At 41.9% G+C, this 17,897-nt stretch overlaps 1 protein-coding gene across 4 annotated transcripts in view; it reads right to left on the bottom strand.

Annotated features, from left to right (window-relative positions):
* Positions 1-17,860, bottom strand: part of RSF1 (remodeling and spacing factor 1) — a 131,926-nt gene extending 114,066 nt beyond the window's left edge. For 2 of the 4 annotated variants that reach the window (XR_007772577.1, XM_050940336.1), the window contains exon 1: positions 17,579-17,817. Coding sequence is in view for 3 of the 4 variants with exons in the window: in XM_050940336.1 (XP_050796293.1) it covers positions 17,579-17,777 (199 nt within the window). In the remaining variant the exon portion in view is untranslated. Of the gene's footprint in view, positions 1-17,578 lie in introns of all 4 variants that reach the window. The other 2 variants (XM_050940345.1, XM_050940356.1) reach the window with 2 other exon arrangements.
* Positions 17,861-17,897: the final 37 nt, after the last annotated feature.

Genomic DNA, 17,897 nt, shown 5'->3' with positions numbered 1-17,897 from the left:
GAGCACCTGGCATTGGCCACTGTCGGTAGACAGATACTGGGCTAGATGGACCTTTAGTCTGACCCAGTACAGCCTTCTTAAGTTCTTATTAACTGCTACCAGTCACTTGCTAACGAGGATGGTAGATCAACTCTCAGGGCTATTGTGTGCTACTGAGAGGGCATTGCTATCCCGGGTCACTACATGCCCATTCTTTGCCTATCATATCAGCCTTCCGAGTTAGTCAACAGAAAGAGGTATTTCTCTGTGGTGCCGCAAGACCTGGTTGAACACCGTGGAAGGTTCACTTATACTAATGTGGGGAGCTCTGGAACACCTGGTTCTTTAGAAACTCAGATCTGTTTTTTGCAATGGGAAATAAATGTTTTCCTCCAGAACCACTGTGAACACTAATGGTATTGTGACTTCCTACTGTCATCCTTGAGACCCTTGATATCCTGGCTTATAAAGCCTTTTACTGTGCATTTGGATAGGAGAAAGGTTCTGTCTAACTATACCAAGTAGCTGCAGAGGAACAGTGAAGTGTGCATTTAGAAGACTGAAGGGAAGGTGGAAGTGCATCATGACAAGGCTGGAGGCTGTTGAGCAATATTTGCCTTGTGTGATAGGTACTTTTTGCATCTGCACAACATCTGAGAGAGCAAGAAGAGAACTCCTCCAAAGGGTGGGAGGCAGAGGTGGACACTTTGACCATTATGAACCACCAGAGAGGCTGAGTAGCTCAGGGACACACCGCACTACTACTATAAGGGCTGGGCATAGTGGTGAAAAATGTACATATCTTTGTGCAAGGGTTTTATTATGCTTCATACACGCATTTTTTGAAATTAACAGTTGTAAATTATGAAATCCTTAATGATCATACAGTGAAAACATAAAACCAACAGAATGGCAGCAGGCATGCCTGAAATGCTAAGTGCACAAGTTTGTGCTGATGACGTCACAATCACATGTAGGTAGGGAAATGGGTCAAAATTGTTCTGTCTTGGCGTGTGAGACAGCGAGCAAAGGACCTGTTCCCTGTAGTAGGGGAAGGAAAGGGGTGTTTAGCATACAGTAATCTCATGCAGCTGCAGGACAAAGCTAGGTTCAAGTGATGGCCATGAACACAGTACCACTATGCTCTTCACCAGGGCTGTCTGCCTCTGCATAATTTCCTCCAGTATCTGTGCCCGCATATCCTTTTCTTTGTCAGAGTCTAAGGTCAGAAAGGACCACTAGATCATCCAGTCTGACCTCCGTATATCAAGGCCAACACCACCACTCACCACCCGCACACTAACCCAACAACTGAAATGAGACCAAAGTACTACAACCCACAAGAGACTAGATTATGATGTGCCTCAAGAAGAGACTAGGAAGAACTGAAATGCACCATCTTAAGAAAGATAATCCTGGCAAGTGACCTGAATCCACATGCTCCAGAGGGAGGTGAAAAAACCCAAGTTCACTGCCAATCTAAGCTGGGGCAAAATTCCTTCCTGACCACATATAAAGCAAACAGTTAGATCCTGAGCTTGTGAGCAAGAACTAGCCAGCCAAGCACTCGAAAGACTGTTCAGTGCCATCTCAGAAGCACCCCACTTCAATGTTCCATCTCCAGCCATGACTATATTCTGATGCTTCAGAGGAAGGAGGTAAAAAAAAAAAACAAAAACAACCTTCCAGAATAAAGGGGGGGTGGAGTGGAGGAGGGGAAATCCCTTCCTGACCCCTGCCAGTGGCCAGTTGAAATCCTGCAGCATAAGCTTTAGAAACAGACAACATAAACCAGGAGTGAGCACCACGATGGTTACGCTCAGCCCCCATCAATCAGAAATTTGTCCAGCTATCAAAATTAACTACGTTTTTTGCCTCCCAAACTCTTATTGGGAGGCTGTTCTAGAACTTCACCCCTCTGATGGTTAGATACCTTCTTCTAATCTCCAGTAAGAATTTGTCCACGGCCAGTTTATATTCATTTGTTTTAGTGCCAACATTGTCCTTTAGCTTATATAGCTCTCCACCCTCCCTGGTATTTACCTCTTCTCCTGCTCCTCTGCACATGTATTCACAGAGAGCAATCATATTCCCCCTCAGCCTTCTGTTTTGCTAGATGAAACCAGCCAAGCTCTTCCAGTCTGCTCTCATAAGATAGGTCTTCCAATCCCATGATCATCCTACTAGATCTTCCCTGCATGTGTTCCAGTTTAAACTCATCTATTTTGAACATGGATGACCAGAACTGTACACAGTATTCCAAGTGAGGTTCTTCCTAATGCCTTGCACAATAGCATTCATGCTTCTCTATTGGAAATATCTCACCCAATACATCCTAAGACTGCATTTGCCTTTTTCACAGCTGCATCACATGTTGGCTCATAGTCGCCCTGTGATCGACCCACACACCCAGGTATCTCTCCTCCTCTGTCACTTCCAACTGATAAGCCCCCAGCTTGTGGCAGAAATTCTTACTATTAAATCCTAAGTGCACGGCCTTGTATGCTGTACCACTGAATTGGCAATGAGATCCCTCATCAGTTCTCTCTCCTCCTCGGTATCACAGTGAAGGAAACCTTGCCTCCACTCTTCAGCAACCTCATGGCTACATCCCAGGAGAGGAAGAAGATGATTAAACATGTCTCCCCCTTCCCCGCCCAAAAAATATGCCATGTCTTCAGATTCCAATAATGCTCCTGTCTGTGGGGGCTGCTGTGTGTCAGGTACTGAAGGGCAGAGAAACAGCACAAGTAGTTACTGTCCCAATTCTAGTTTCCATGCCAACACTGATAAGCTATTGCTTTTTCCTCAAACGGGAATTTTATTCCCATGGGCCCAACCCAGTCTTGGGGGAGTTTGGAAATGGTAAAATGTATTCCATTTTGCTACCCCCTTGTACATGACCCCTGTACCAATGCTGGCTTGGTGGTGGTCTGGGGGAGGGGTGAACAGCAGAGAACAAGTTAGTAATTGCCTGTGCACCTCTACAGGCTTTCGTTAGGTTGTAGGATGTTACCCTAAGAAGCATCCCCAAAAGGCAGAAAAGGATCTTGCTCAAAAGGCAATGGGCAAAGTGGGAAGATATGCCACACTGTTATTTGCCAGAATGGCGCTCCCACATCTGGTACAGGCATGGAAGGGAACCACCTCTTAAACAGGCAACCACAAGAAAGCTGCATTTTTTGCAGTGCAAATGCCAAACTAGAGCACTATCTTTTCCTTAAGTTCTCTTTTAAAATATCTGCAGACTAGCACAAAGTGCCCTGAAAAATAAATACTTTTGCAGTAATTCTTTTGAACCCTAGGGGTTAACAATAGTAAGTATGGGATTAAAACAGCCACAAATGCCTTACAATCTCTACGCATTTTGAAATGTCTCTGTAGACAAATATGGGAGATTTACCTCAGACTACAGCATGGGGCATTGGTCAACCTGTGAGCCAAAGTACTTTTCCTATTGCTTTTTCCTCTTTCTTTATCTGCAGCTACAATAAACATGCCTACTATGCAATGTATATGATTTTTTTTTTAAATCCCTATGGTATTGCCATCTTGAACAGAGGGAGGGAGCAATAAGCAGCACAGAAAGAGGGGGCAGGCACATTTGGCTGACGGCAATGGGATTTGATATTTTGGAGAAACAATACTTTGGAGCTTAAGGATGCCATTTTGAGCATGTCAGGTGGATGGGAGGATAAAAGCCAAGCAACTGGAAAGAGGATACCAGCTCACATCCACGCAATATGGTGGTACCCTGATGATATCCAGAAAAATGTTGTTTAACCTCTCGCCATACGTGTGTATTATAATATAGCACACAATCCTTACTGGAAAAGGTCCCTCCAAAGTATTGTCAGGCTGGTTCTCTGGCTGCATTTTCAGAGTCTCCTTCATTCTCTCTGCCTCATGGTTTTGCAAGTTGAAGAGATCTTGGCTGGCCGTGGCAATCTTCCCACTTGAGGTCCTGTTTGGGTGTCTTTGCATGCTGGGGTTCAGTGATAGACTCCCTTGCAAGTATCCAGTCTGGCTCTTCACAGTAGGTATGAGTTTTGTGACCTCTGCCAGAGGTGGTATTACTATATCTGGTACTTTTATAAAACACTGCCAGAACTCCACTCCTTTGCTGTGGAACTGCACTAAGTCCTGGACTGCCCCCTCTCCTTCATTTGGTCTGACAGCCTCTTATGTATCTTTGCATTTTGTGTTCAGACTAGATTAAACCTGCACCTCTTCTCACAAGCCAAGGACATCCAGGACCTCTAAAAGGCTCACATAGGACATGGCTGTTAAAATCAGAATGGACTCCAAGTATGTGAACTCACCATGAGCTGGCACCACTAAGGGGCACACCTACCTGCAGGCCAGCATTCAAATAGGGAGGTGACATCTGGTCAAGATGACTCCAGACTTGGAGCACTACAGGTCTCACAGTGAATCAGGCCCACCAACGTGTGCAGCAGTGCAGTGTGGGATAGCAAATGGAGGAGTACCAGAAGCAGTTAATTCAAAACGGTGATGCATCCACACCCGCTATATTGAAGGATAACTCTTCCTGAACTAGAGTAAATCTGCTTTCAAAGTGGATTAATGAAAACGTAAAGCTCTTTTTTTTTTTAGTAAAAAATGTGCAGGTTTTATGAAAGCTATTATCTGGTCTTTACCAATTTTCACCTGAATTTTGAACCACTCAAGCATATGAAAATAATTTTTATGTTAATAAATTATCTGTTGAATTGTCTTAATATCTATTTATCATAAGTATAAATGCAAGACTACCAAAGTTAGGCAGTGCAATGAAAGATACACATGTGTATGTACAATTAATGTAGAATTCATTAAATAAACCACAGCTTTAAACTGCTTTTATTGTCAATACTCTTACTTTTATTTGTTGCTTTTTTTTCCTGGTACTCCATCCCGATATTAACCCCAATGTTCTCCCAGAAAACTGTGAAGTTAATTCTTACACTGATTTTCACCCATTTTTTAAGTTTTTGTAACACTGATAAATTCCCAAGCAATTTTAAACAAAATAAAATCCAGAAATGAAGAGCCTTACGAATGCAGAATAAGATGCCACATAATTTGAAACAAGTATGGGGACCAAGAAAGTTTATCCAGTAAAAAAAACCGAAAAAACAAAAACCCTCATATTAATTCAAAATAACTTTCAACTGGGAATAGATTTAGTTGGAAATAAACTCTCCTTTTGTATGCTCTAGTACTGTCATCCTAAGCAGTACTCAGTTGGAGATAGTTTTTTTGAATTTTCTGCTGTCGTGTCATTTGACCAATTTATATGTGAGGAGGTGAAGTCCTACCTCAAAAAGGCTGCTCCTCCCCCCCCCCCACACCCGAACCCACTAGGCCAGTAACTCTGTTAAGAAGGAAATTAGGTTAGTTTGGCATGATTTGTTCTTGACAAATCCATGGTGCTATTCTTTATAACCCTATTATCTTCTAGATGCCAACAAATTGGCTGATAATTTGTTCCACAATCTCTTCAGATGTGGAAGTTGGGCTGACTGGTCTATAATTCCCTGGGCCATCTTTGTTCCCCTTTTTAAACTATGTTCCAAGATTGATTCAGCTAGCTCCTTAAGCCACCTAGGGTGAATTTCATCAGGCCCTGCAACCTGATTATTTTTCTTGTTTTTTCCCTATTTCGAAATGTGATCCCCTTTGTTAGTATTAACTGTGCTGAGTATCTGGTAACCACTAATATTTTTGGTAAAGGTTGAAACAAAATAGGCATTCCTATTTATTCCTTTCTGGTAGGAGTCTACTACAGACCACCTCACCAGGAAGAAGAGGTTGAGGAAGCTTTTTTCTAAACTAATAAAATCATCCAAAGCACAGGACTTGTTGGGGTAGATGAAGTCCCCCATCACCACCATCTGTTGGGAAAATACAGCAGGGCACAGATTATCCAACAAGTTCTTAGAATGTATTGGAGACTTAATTTCAGAAGGTGGAAAAAGCTACTAAGGGAAAGGCTGTTCTAGAGTTGATTTGACAAATATGGAGGAACTGGATGAGAATTTGAAAGTAGAAGGCAACTTAGGTAAGAGAGATCATGAAATGGTAGAATTCATGAGTCTAGGGAATGATAAGAGGGAAAACAGCACAATAAAGATAATGGATTTCAAGAAGGCAGACTTCAGCACACTCAACGATGAAGATTCCACAGCCTCCCAAAGCAATTTATTCCAGCGCTTAACCACCCTGACAGTTACGATGTTTTCCCTAGTGTCCTGCTTAAACCCCCCTTTGCTGCAAGTTAAGTCCACTGCTTCTTGCCCTATCCTCAGAGGTTAAGAACAACAATTTTTCTTCCCTCCTCCTTGTAACAACATTTTATGTACTTGCAAACTTTTATCATCTCTCCTCTTCTCCTGACTAAACAAACCCAGTTTTTTCAATCTTCCCTCATAGGCCGTGTTTTCTAGGCCTTTAATAATTTTTTAATCATTGGAGATTTTTAAGAGCAGGTTAGACAAACACCTGTCAGGGATGGTCTAGATAATACTTAGTCCTGCCATGAGTGCAAGGGATTGGACTAGATGACCTCTCGAGGTCCCTTCTTGTCCCACAATTCTAGGAAAAAAATTACTGAACACCTCAGTCCTCTGGGTGTCCTAAGTTATTACCTTCCCTTCAGTGAAAAGCAGACAACCTACACTTTCCTTAGACTTTCTCTTGCTTCTAATGTATTTAAAGAACCTCTTTGAAAGTCCTTTTATGTCCCCTACTGGTATAAATCATTTTCTGCCTCCTCCTTTGATTTTGTCCCTACATGCTTGTGCTATTCTTTTGTATTCTATCAATTTGTCCGTGTTTCCACTTCTTGTAGGATTCTTTTTTAATTTTTCAGATCATTAAAGATCTCCTGATGGAGCCATATTTGCCTCTTCCTATACTTCCTATTAGGGCTGTCAAGCAATTAAAAAAATTAATCATGATGTTAATAGAATACCATTTATATAAAATACTTTTGGATGTTTTCCACATTTTCAAATATATTGATTTCAGTTACAACACAGAATACAAAGTGTAAAATGCTCACTTCATTTTTTATTATAAATTTTGCACTGTAAAAATAAAATAGTATTTTTCATTTCACCTAATACAAGTACTGTAGTGCAATCTCTTTATCATGAATGTTGAACTTACAAATGTAGAGTTGTGTACACAAAATAACCACATTCAAAAATGAAACAACGTAAAACTTTAGCGCCTACAAGTTCACTCAGTCCTACCTCTTGTTCAGCCTATGGCTCAAACAAGTTTGTTACATTTGCAGGAGATAATGCTGCCCGCTTCTTTTTTATAATGTCTGCCTGTTCTCACTTTCAGTTTTCTCATGGCACTGTTGTAGCCAGCTGTCATAAACACACAGCTAAGGGTAGCATAAAATCCCTCTTTTACCTGTAAAGGGTTATGAAGCTCAGATAACCTGGTTGGCACCTGACCAAAAGGACCAATAATGGGAGAAGATACATTCAAATCTGTGGGGGAAGCTTTTTGTTTTGTGTTCCTTTGTTCTTTCTGAGTCAGCGAGGAATCAGGGCAGGGAAAATACATCTCCCAAAGCCAAACCTGAACTAAGCCTGTAAGATTACAAATTGTAAGTAATAGGAAGAAAATGCATTAGATTATATTTTGTTTTAGCTTGTGAATTGTCCCTATGCTGAAGGAGGTTTATTCCAGGGTTTTTTGGGGGGTAACTTACAAGTTTTGCCTAGGGGGGATCCTCTGTTTTTGGAATCTGATTACCTTGTAAAATTACCTTCCATCCTGATTTTACGGAGATGCTTCTTTACTTTTACTATAAAGTTCTGCTTTTAAGAACCTGATTGGTTTTTAGTGTCCTAAAAACCCAAGGGGTGGTCTGTGCCCACTTTGGTAACCTATTTGGCTGGTATATTATTCTCAAGCCTCCCCAGGAAAGTGTGTGAAGGGGCTTCGTGGGGATTTCGGGGGAACAGGAATTCCAAGTGGTCCTTTTCATTAAATCTTTGTCTAACTCACTTGGTGAACAAAGGAAGGATGTGTGCCTTGGAGAAGTTTTTAACCTAAGCTGGTAGAAATAAGCTTAGGGGGTCTTTCATGCGGATCCCCACATCTATACCCCAGAGTTCAGAGTGGTGAGGGAACCCTGACACCAGCATTGCAAGAGATCTATGTGCCAGATGCGCTAAAGATTCATATGTCCCTTCATGCTTCAACCACCATTCCAGAGAACAAGCATCCATGCAGATGATGGGTTCTGCTTGATAATGATCCAAAGGCGTTTGGACTAATGCATGTTTATTTTTGACATCTGACTCAGATGTCGTCAGCAGAAGGTTGATTTTCTTTTTTTGGTGGTTCAGGTTCTGTAGTTTCTGCATCAGAGTGGTGCTCTTTTAAGACTTCTGAAAGCATGCTTTGCACCCCGTCTTTATCAGATTTTGGAAGGCACTTCAGATTCTTAAATCTTGGGTCGAGTGCTGAAGCTACCTTTAGAAATCTCACATTGGTACCTTCTTTGCGTTTTATCAAATCTGGAGTGAAAGTGTTCTTCAAATGAACAACATGCTGGGTTATCATCCGAGACTGCTATAACATGAAATATATGGCAGAATACGGGTAAAACACAGAGCAGGAGACACAGAATTCTCCTCCAAGGAGTTGAGTAACAAATTTAATTAAAACATTATTTAATAACAAGCATCATCAACATGGAAGCATGTGCTCTGGAATGGTGGCCAAAGCATGAAGGGGCATATGAATGTTTAGCATATCTGGCACATAAATACCTTGCAATGCCAGCTACAAAAGTGCCATGCGAGTGTTTGTTCTCACTTTCAGGTGACATTGTAAATAAAAAGCAGGCAGCATTACCTCCCGTAAACGTAAACAAACTTGTTTCTCTTAGCAGTTGGCTACACAAGAAGTAGGAGTGAGTGGACTTGTAGGTTCTAAAGTTTTACACTGTTTTGTTTTTGAGTGCAGTTACATAACACAAAAAAAATCTACATTTGCAAGTTGCACTTTCAAGATAAAGAGATAGCATTATGGTACTTGAATGAGGCGAACTGAAAAAATACTATTTCTTTTATCATTTTACAGTGCAAATATCTGTAATAAAAATATAAAGTGAGCACTGTATACTTTGTATTCTGTATTATAACAAATCAATATATTTGAAAATGTAGAAAAACATCCAAAATATTTAATAAATTTCAATTGGTATACTATTGTTTAACAGTGCGATTAAAATTGCGATTAATTTTTTTTAATCGCTTGAGTTAGCTATGATTAATCGACAGCCCTACTTCCTATCTTCCCTTTGCGCTGGGATAGTTTGAAGTTGCACCTTTAATATAGCCTCGTTGAGATACTGCTAACTCTCTTAAACTCCTTTATCCCTTATCCCTACAACCTATCCTGAAGGACGATCCATCACTCTCTCAGATCTTGGGAGACAGACCAGTCCTCTCTCACAGACAGCCCCCAAACCTGAAGCAAATACTCACCAGCAACCACACACCACAAACATTAACCCAGGAACTTATCCTTGAAAAGCCCATTGCCAACTCTGTCCACATATCTATTCAGAAGATACCATCATAGGACCTAATCACATCAGCCACGCCAAAAAGGCTTGTTCACCTGCACATCTACCAATGAGATATATGCCATCACATGCCAGCAATGCCCCTCTGCCATGTACATTGGCCAAACCGGACAGTCTCTACATAAAAGAATAAATGGATACAAATCAGATGTCAAGAATTATAACATTCAAGCCAGTGGAAAACACTTCAACCTCCCTGGCCACTCGATTACAGACCTAAAAGTCGCAATATTACAACAACAACAAAACTTCAAAAACAGACTCCAACGAGAGACTTCTGAATTGGAATTAATTTGCTAATTGGACACCATTAAAGTAGGTTTGAATAAAAAGAGTGGGAGTGGATGGGCCATTACACAAAGTAAAACTATTTCCCCATGCTTGTCTTCCACCCCCCACCCCTCAACAGTTCCTTATATCTCCTTGTCAAGTGCTGGAAATGGGCTATTTTCATTACCACTGCAAACAGTGATTTTTCTCACCTGCTGACAAAAGCTCACCTTAACTGAGCACTCTCCTTATAATGTGTAGGGTCACACCCATTGGTATTGATGTGGGTGTGTGTGTCTGTGTCTGTCTTCCTTCTGTATTTTCCACTACATGCATCTGATGAAGTGAGCTGTAGCCCACGAAAGCTTATGCTACAATATATGTTAGTCTCTAAGGTGCCACAAGTACTCCTGTTCTTTATCCCTTAAGATTTTCTTTTCATGGGACCTTACCTACCAGTTCCTCTAGCTTTTAATCTGCTTTTTGATACTGTCACTGCCTGGAAGTGGCAGTGGTCTAACTAACTTAAGGTTGCATTTTTTATGTCACACCACTTCTAGACCACAGACCCAGTCCAGGATGTGATCAGCAATGTGCAGTGATCTCGAGATCACATGTTCAAAACCCTCAGTGGACGGAGGATTGAGCCAATGTAACAGAGGTGTTTTATCTGAGGATTGGTGCAGTTTCCCAGGACAATGAAGCTTATGTCATCTGCCTTAATCATCTGCTCAGTTCTTAACACATCCCACAAGCTTCTAGAAACAGATGTTAACAGTAATTAGAGTATTATCAACGAGATGTCAGATCTTGTTCATTGTCTTCCTGAGAGGCCACATCCCTTCAACTGGGACTTCTATATTGATACTATAAACACTGTGCCTTAAATACAGTAGTGGGTAGTCAGGTTATTGGCCACAACATATGACACTCTTGTCTGGTACTGCTTCTAGCACTGCATACAATTGCTGCTAATATTGGTTGATTGATTAATATAGTAGAACAGACCATTACAGCAACCTAATCTGACCTCCCATATAAGATTGGGTGAAATTCTGTAGCCTGTGATTTCTGCACCTGGTACAGTAGCTCAAGAGAGTGTTTGGGTATATCTTGTAGAAAGATATTCAATCTTGATTTAAAGTCATCAAGTGACTCTGAATCCATCCCTTTGTAAGTGGTTTCAAAGGGTTAATTACCTTCACTGTTAAAAGCAGACAAGTCCAAATTGGAAATAAATCTGCCTAACTTCAGCTTCCAGCCAACAGATCTTGTTTTGGATGTCCAGCTACATTAATAAGTCTTTCAGTTTCTGAAACATTCTCCCATGTAGATACTTACAAGACAGAGGTCAAATCACCTCTTGCTTTTAGTTTTATCTGGGAGATGGTTAAACTAGAATCCATTCCACAAGCTTCTAACCCAGATGTGTGAAAACTTTAAGAATGGCAAGCGTCACATCAACACAAAAACTGACTCTAGGATACAGACGAAAAAAAGCCCAGATATTTTTATCCCTTTGCACCTACTCAGATACTCCCAAGAATCAGTGCTAAAGGGAAGCTAGAGGAGGTTAGAGTACAAAAATCTGTGAAGCAGTTTACTTGTTGCTTTGAAGCATGGCAACTTCTTGAAATAAGTATTTTTTAAAGTCTGGACAGCTTTATGGTTCCATATAGAGTATAAGATATGCTCTAGTGGAGACAAAGAAAAACTAAAGCATAGGACCTTCATGTATTACCAGAGATTATTTGTCACATCTTTAGGTATTTCAAGATGTGTCTCTACCTTAAATTCCCTCTCTAATGCAAAAACTGCAGTAGTAGAGAGAAAGGTCTATGGAAGCAAAAGCATGCAACTACATTGTACCTGAAGCTAATACACAACAGCAAATCTGTATTTCTATGTTACATCACTTCTGGACTCTGAACCAATACTTTATAAATAACAATGATCAATATCAAAGCACTTAATATAACAGATACATGCCAATAATCACCCATGTAAGAAGAAGGACTTCAAGGCTGGACCAACTAGTTAATACAAACAGAAGAGACAAAGGAAATTAGATGAACAAGAGTTCAGATAGGGACAGGAATGCAAATATACAAGGGATAGGCTAAGGAAACATCATGGCAGCATCCACTTCAAAGACACCTCTCTTCTACAGCACCTTAAAGGAATGGAAGGATTTTTTTAGAGGCCATCCCACACCTGAATATGTGAAGATCAAGGAAGGAAACAAGGACTAGTGAAGAATGTAATTACAAGCAGAAGCACAAAACAATTTCTATTGAAGTTAAAGTCTCTATCCAGTTTTCCTGTAGCACAAGTCCCAATTTTAAGGGAAATACACTACAAACACGTATCTATCATATTTGTATTCCAAATATCCTTCATGAAGATTACCAATCTCTTATATCAGTAACATCTTACCAGTTCATTGCTGGAAGAACATCCAGAGTATTCATTCTTCTACCGATACAGTTTCAATCAAGTATAGTATGGCTAAGGAAGGTTTATAAAGTTGATAATCACCAATATACTTCAGAACTTGTCATTTACACTCATTCATTTACCAAGGAACCTGGCAAACCAGCAAGTCTTTTGTATAGTCATGTGTAAAATTAGATCTCTGTTGTGCAAGCTAACACTACTAATATTTTCATTCACATGGGATTAAGTGCGTAATTAACATTTTTACTGACTCTCAAGCTATTTGCAAACACAATAGAGAGAATCTGATATTTCTCTAAATACTGTACTAGATATCATAGTGGTGTATTCTTAATCCCTTCCAGTCACATATATTAAAAACATACTACTGTCTCCCTATTGCAAGGGGAACTCTTAGTAAGACACTGCATGATGTGGTCAATACTGCAAGTACAGTTCCAGTGTGTCAAATCATTTCAATTTGCACAAATTTTGCCCCTGGAAGCAAAAACAGTTTGATTAAAAAGGCTAGGTTCTTGAGATACATTGTAGGATGAGGCAGTGCTGATACCTGAGTTTTGAGTCCACTCCTCCCCCATCCACTAACTAGAGTTTATAACAAGTTTAATGAAGTTTCCCTGCCTTTATAAAGATTTTATTTATTAGCCAATATAGGGTTTCTTTTTATCGAATCTCAGTGCATACAAACACCAGGTTACACACTCAGCAGCATCTCCAGAAGCAACTACTACAAGCAGCTATCAAGAATATGGCAATTCTGCAATATACTCCACTCTCCTCTTTTGAAACCAAGTTTTAAAAGTTATAGTTATGATCACAATGCTAGCTGCCTTAGATATATCATTACAAGAGAAAAAAGCCTTTTTAAAATGGCAAAATTATTTGCTTTAGCCAGAGCCGTCGCTAGGGTATGGCAAGGCAAATCAGGGCAACCACCCTGGGCCCTGTGCTTTGGGGTGCCCCTGTGAGCCGAGAGGTGAGGAGGGAGGGCGAGAGGAGTGAGGAGGCGAACAGCAGACAAGAAAGGCCAAGCCCCCCCACCAGAACCTCCCCCTAGCGCCTCCTGCCCGCCGTTGGGCCCCCAGACAATCAGCACCTCCCCCTCCCCCTCGGGCCTACTGCCAGCTGCAGTTCAGCTGTTTCACGGCATCAGGAGGCACTGGGGGGAGGGCACACCGTGCTCAGGGAGGGGGTGGAACTGGGTGAGAAAGAGGCGGGGCGGGGCCTTGGGGGAAGGGGTGCACCGGAGGTGGGGCCTGGGGGAGCCAGTGGGGAGCACCCCTGGCAGATAGGCACTGAGTTTCTAATGTCCCGGGCCCCGCACCCCACTAGGCATGACCCTGGTCTTAGCAGTAATTCACCAAAACACCAAGGGTCTCATTATTTTGTTCAAACAACATCAACTTCCAATGAGCTACTAACACCACAAGTTAAAAGGATCTTTTTTTTTTTTTTTTTTTACATATTTTCTCTGAGAATCAGGCTATTTCCATGGCCACTATTTCACCTCATCATCCTACATAAAAATATAGAATAAAATTGAGACAATCATGAAACCGATTTGGCACGTTCAAAATGTCACCATTCAATCACACTGTTTGTCATTATCTCCCATCCTTCATTTGTATACTGTAATATAGAAAGAAGTCAGTTCTTTGGGGAAGGACTTGTCTTAGTAATTGCCTTCAAAGCACTTAGTATACTGTTGGTACTATGTAAATTAGCATAATATCTAACCAGATCAGACTACAAAAAGAAAGCTATTAATACTTAGGTGTAGAGGTGATCAGTATATTTCTTGATATAGTCATATACAGAAGCAATACAGTACTGCATAACTGCTGACTGGGCAATAGTAACTTTTTAAACTTCAACAGTAACATATCAGAATCCATATTATTCGATACTCAATTAGGCAACTACCAAATCTCTCCTCTGCACTCCTAAATCAACCTTTTTTGATAATGGGAAGAGAAAGTAGAAATTATACCTTGTTTCCTTAGAACAAAAAGTACCTATAGCTTGTCCATTCTCACTCATTAGTGGGCAGGATTTTCTTGATCACTTTTATAGAACTACAGAATATAGAACAGTTCATTATTGAGTTCATATATAATTGTTCTACCCGAACCTTTGAGTAAAGGTCTGTATGTAATATAATGAAAAATAAATTGCTTAAACAAGTTTTACACATATGCTCCAAAAGGCTCTCTGTCTTAGGCCATAAGCCTATGAAAAAATTCAGCTTGGAAGGAATTTTTGGAGAGATTTGAGATAGAGTGCTCACTACCAAGCTGCAGCATCACTGTTAATACCCCAATACAACTTCGCCCCATCATTTTTTTAAACGCTGCAACATGTAAAACATTATATATATATATATATAAAGAAACTGCAAGCAGACATAAGACATTTTGCCACTATTTTTTCCCTATGAATTTTTTTGCTCTTTCGTTTTATTTTTATTTGTTTATTTATTGGTGCGTGTGGGAAAGATTAAGTAGTAAGTGTTAAAACCTCACAGTAATTGCAAAGAACTATCTGGACACTGCTTTACTATTGATTCTACATCTGAAATAAGACATGAATGTTACACCTGAATTAAGACAGCAGCAATGTTTACGCTAGGAGGTAAGGGTATGATTCCCAGCTTGTGTTCGACATATTCCCGCTAAGTCTCCTCAAACCATCTCCTCACACCTGAACACTGTGGATACATACTAACCACGACTAGCCCAAGCTGCCACTCACCGCTGCCTATGCTACCATGGCTACTCTACTATTTTTAGCCTGCTAGCTGTCCTCAAGCTAGTACAAGTATATGTAATGTGAGTGCAGAATTCCCTCCTTAGCTCCGAGCGTAGAAACAGCCTTTAAGACACTATCAGGTAGTTTAGGGCCCAAACTAGGCTTTGTAAAAACTTCTTAAACATAACCAATATTTAAAATGTGTTTTATTAAAACAGTTTGTCTGGATTTAAACATTCACTTTGCACTATTTGAAACCTCAACACTGCACAAGTGTGCTAGTGCATAAAAACAGAAAGTGAAACTGATTACACAGATATTTAAATTAACCAGCTTAATTTTGCTACCCAAGCTGAACTGCATACAGCAAATATACAGCAAGTGTTAGGGGGAAAAGGACATTTCCAATTTTAACAGTCAGTTTAGTAACAGGCAACAAAATCTGTTTTAAGTTTATGTCCATGTAAAGCTTTTTATTAATTATAATTATTATTATTAAAGGCTCAAAAATAATTTTATAAAATGGACATTAAATTTAGTCTTCACAACAGTGTTACAAAAAATATACAGATGTATCTTTTGATAAGATAATAAAATAGTAGAACACATGCAGAGGACAATAGTCCTCATAAACGTAGTTCAATGGCTTGTTTTTCCCTTTTGGCATATAATCACCACACAAGTTTTCCCAAAACCCTAAAAGATGGTCATCTAAGCTTTTGTTTTTCATCTCCACACATTTCCTTCCCTGAAAGACACAGCCACCATAATCATGATCACATGCACCTTTTAACCTTGCCTGAATAAATGTCCAAAAAAAATTTAAAAAGTTAAGCTAGTGTTTTTAAGTGTTCAAATTTCTTCCAATATTGGGTCACACATTAAAAACATTTATTGATTTGCTTTCCATTCTTCCTTGAGATCTATGGGACCAGGAGTGGGTTGAAATCATGTAACAACATCTTATAGACAATAATATAAACAGCTATAGGACACAGCTAGAAGCTTTCAATTAATAAACTATAAAGAAAACTCTTGGTGATTATCACTATCTATTAAAAAAAGTGTTTTCATCATGCAATTAAAGGCTATTGTAAGGTTAAACGTCAGTTTAAGAATACAGAATTTACAAGATTTTAAATTAAAACTGAAAACTTCAAATTTGATTTTTAATTTTCACCACAAATGCTATTAGTTTACTTTTTGTACTTCAGTAAATCTGAGTATAGTGCCTCTTTTTTAAAATATTCCTTTACATACCAAAAAAACATGAAGTCTTGGAGAGGCAGGAAAAATTCTTTTATTTGAGAAAGCAGTAGTGTAGGCTGCAAGACCCAGGCAATGGCCACTGCATTTAGAAGTGTCTTGTTTGCATGAAAAAAGTGAGACTGGACATCTTAAGGAAGCAGTAACTAAATGAACCTTGACTGGTGTTTTGTTTGTGGGTGCCATAAGCATATAAATACAATGTTTGCACTGCATGAGCAAAGAACTCTCAGGAGAACAGACCAATGCTGTGGACCCGATTTGCAATAAATAGACATGGAGGAGGCTTTATGACGCGTTGGGGGGTTTTGTTGGTTTGGTTTTTTTTAAGGGCGGGGAGGAGGGGGGGCGTTGGACCAGCAGCAGCCCGGAGCCGGGATTCTCTAGCAGCAGGAAGTTTCTATGGGGCCGGGGGAGCATGCGCCTTGAGGCTCCTCGGTCTCTCTCTATGTGGCAAGAGAGCACAAGTAACCACCACACCAATAATAGACAGAGACCAAGAGCAACAAGCACCTTTCCCTTCAGTATCCGTGCGTCCCTCCTTCCCCACGGCTCTTCTGGTGCCCTGCCCTTCCTCCACCATCACCTCACACATCAGGGACTGGGGAGTCCGGCATCCCAAACATGTCAACATCCCATTCCCTGCAGCCTCCGGGAGGGGGGAACCAGCCTGAGTGAGGAGCAGCTTGAAAGAAGACAGGGGCGCCTGTAACCCTTCCCTCCGCCGGTCCGGCTGGGGGGCGGGACACGCTTGGCCCCCAACCCAATGGGAAGTGGGGTAAGAGATGAAGATTAAACGGGGGGGGGGGCGGGCGCGGCAACATCCGCACCGGGGGGCGGGTCTGGTCTCTCCTCTCCCTCACACTGAGCCTGGAGGGGCAGCAGCGCACGGGGCTCACCCCCTGTTCGGGGGGGGGGGACCCCCACGGGGAAAGGGCTCCCAGCCCCCACAGGGCCCAGGGGGAGGGAGCAGGCGCCGGAATGAGGAAGCTGCCCCCTCACATACCCCTCCGGTGGGGCAGGGGAAAGAAACCTCCCGCCCCAGCAGCTGCTCCCCCTGGACCCGGGGGGGGGGGGTTAAGGACACAGTAGAAGTCTCCCCTCCCCCCCAGCTTCACTCCGGGGAAGCCAGGCTCCTCCTTCCCCTCGGTGCGCTCCTCCCCCGTGGCCGCGGGCGGGGGGGGAAGCCCCAGCCCCCCCGCCGGTCTGTGAGGGAGGGGGCGTCCGGCCGCTTACCCTGGTCCCCGGGCTCCTGCGGCGGCTGCAGGACGCGCTCCAGCTCGGGGAAGGGCAGCTCGGGCAGGTCCAGCAGCGCCCCGTAGCGCTCCAGGAAGGAGCAGACCACGGCGAAGTTCGGCCACGAGCCGGGGCAGCACGGGCCCGACGGGGGCGGGGGAGGCGGAGATGGAGCCGTAGGAGCCGCCACCGCCGCCATCTTGGACCTGAGGATGGAGAAGGAGACGGGGAGGGAAGAGAGGGGGGCGCTGGCGAGCCGTGCCTGGAGGACGCCGCTACCAGGCGCCACTATCCCACAATGCAACAGCGGGGCGCCGGC

This window comes from Gopherus flavomarginatus, chromosome 1, assembly GCF_025201925.1.
Source record: "Gopherus flavomarginatus isolate rGopFla2 chromosome 1, rGopFla2.mat.asm, whole genome shotgun sequence".
In the NCBI taxonomy this organism is placed as follows: domain Eukaryota; kingdom Metazoa; phylum Chordata; order Testudines; family Testudinidae; genus Gopherus; species Gopherus flavomarginatus.
This window is presented reverse-complemented; position numbering and strand designations above follow the sequence as displayed.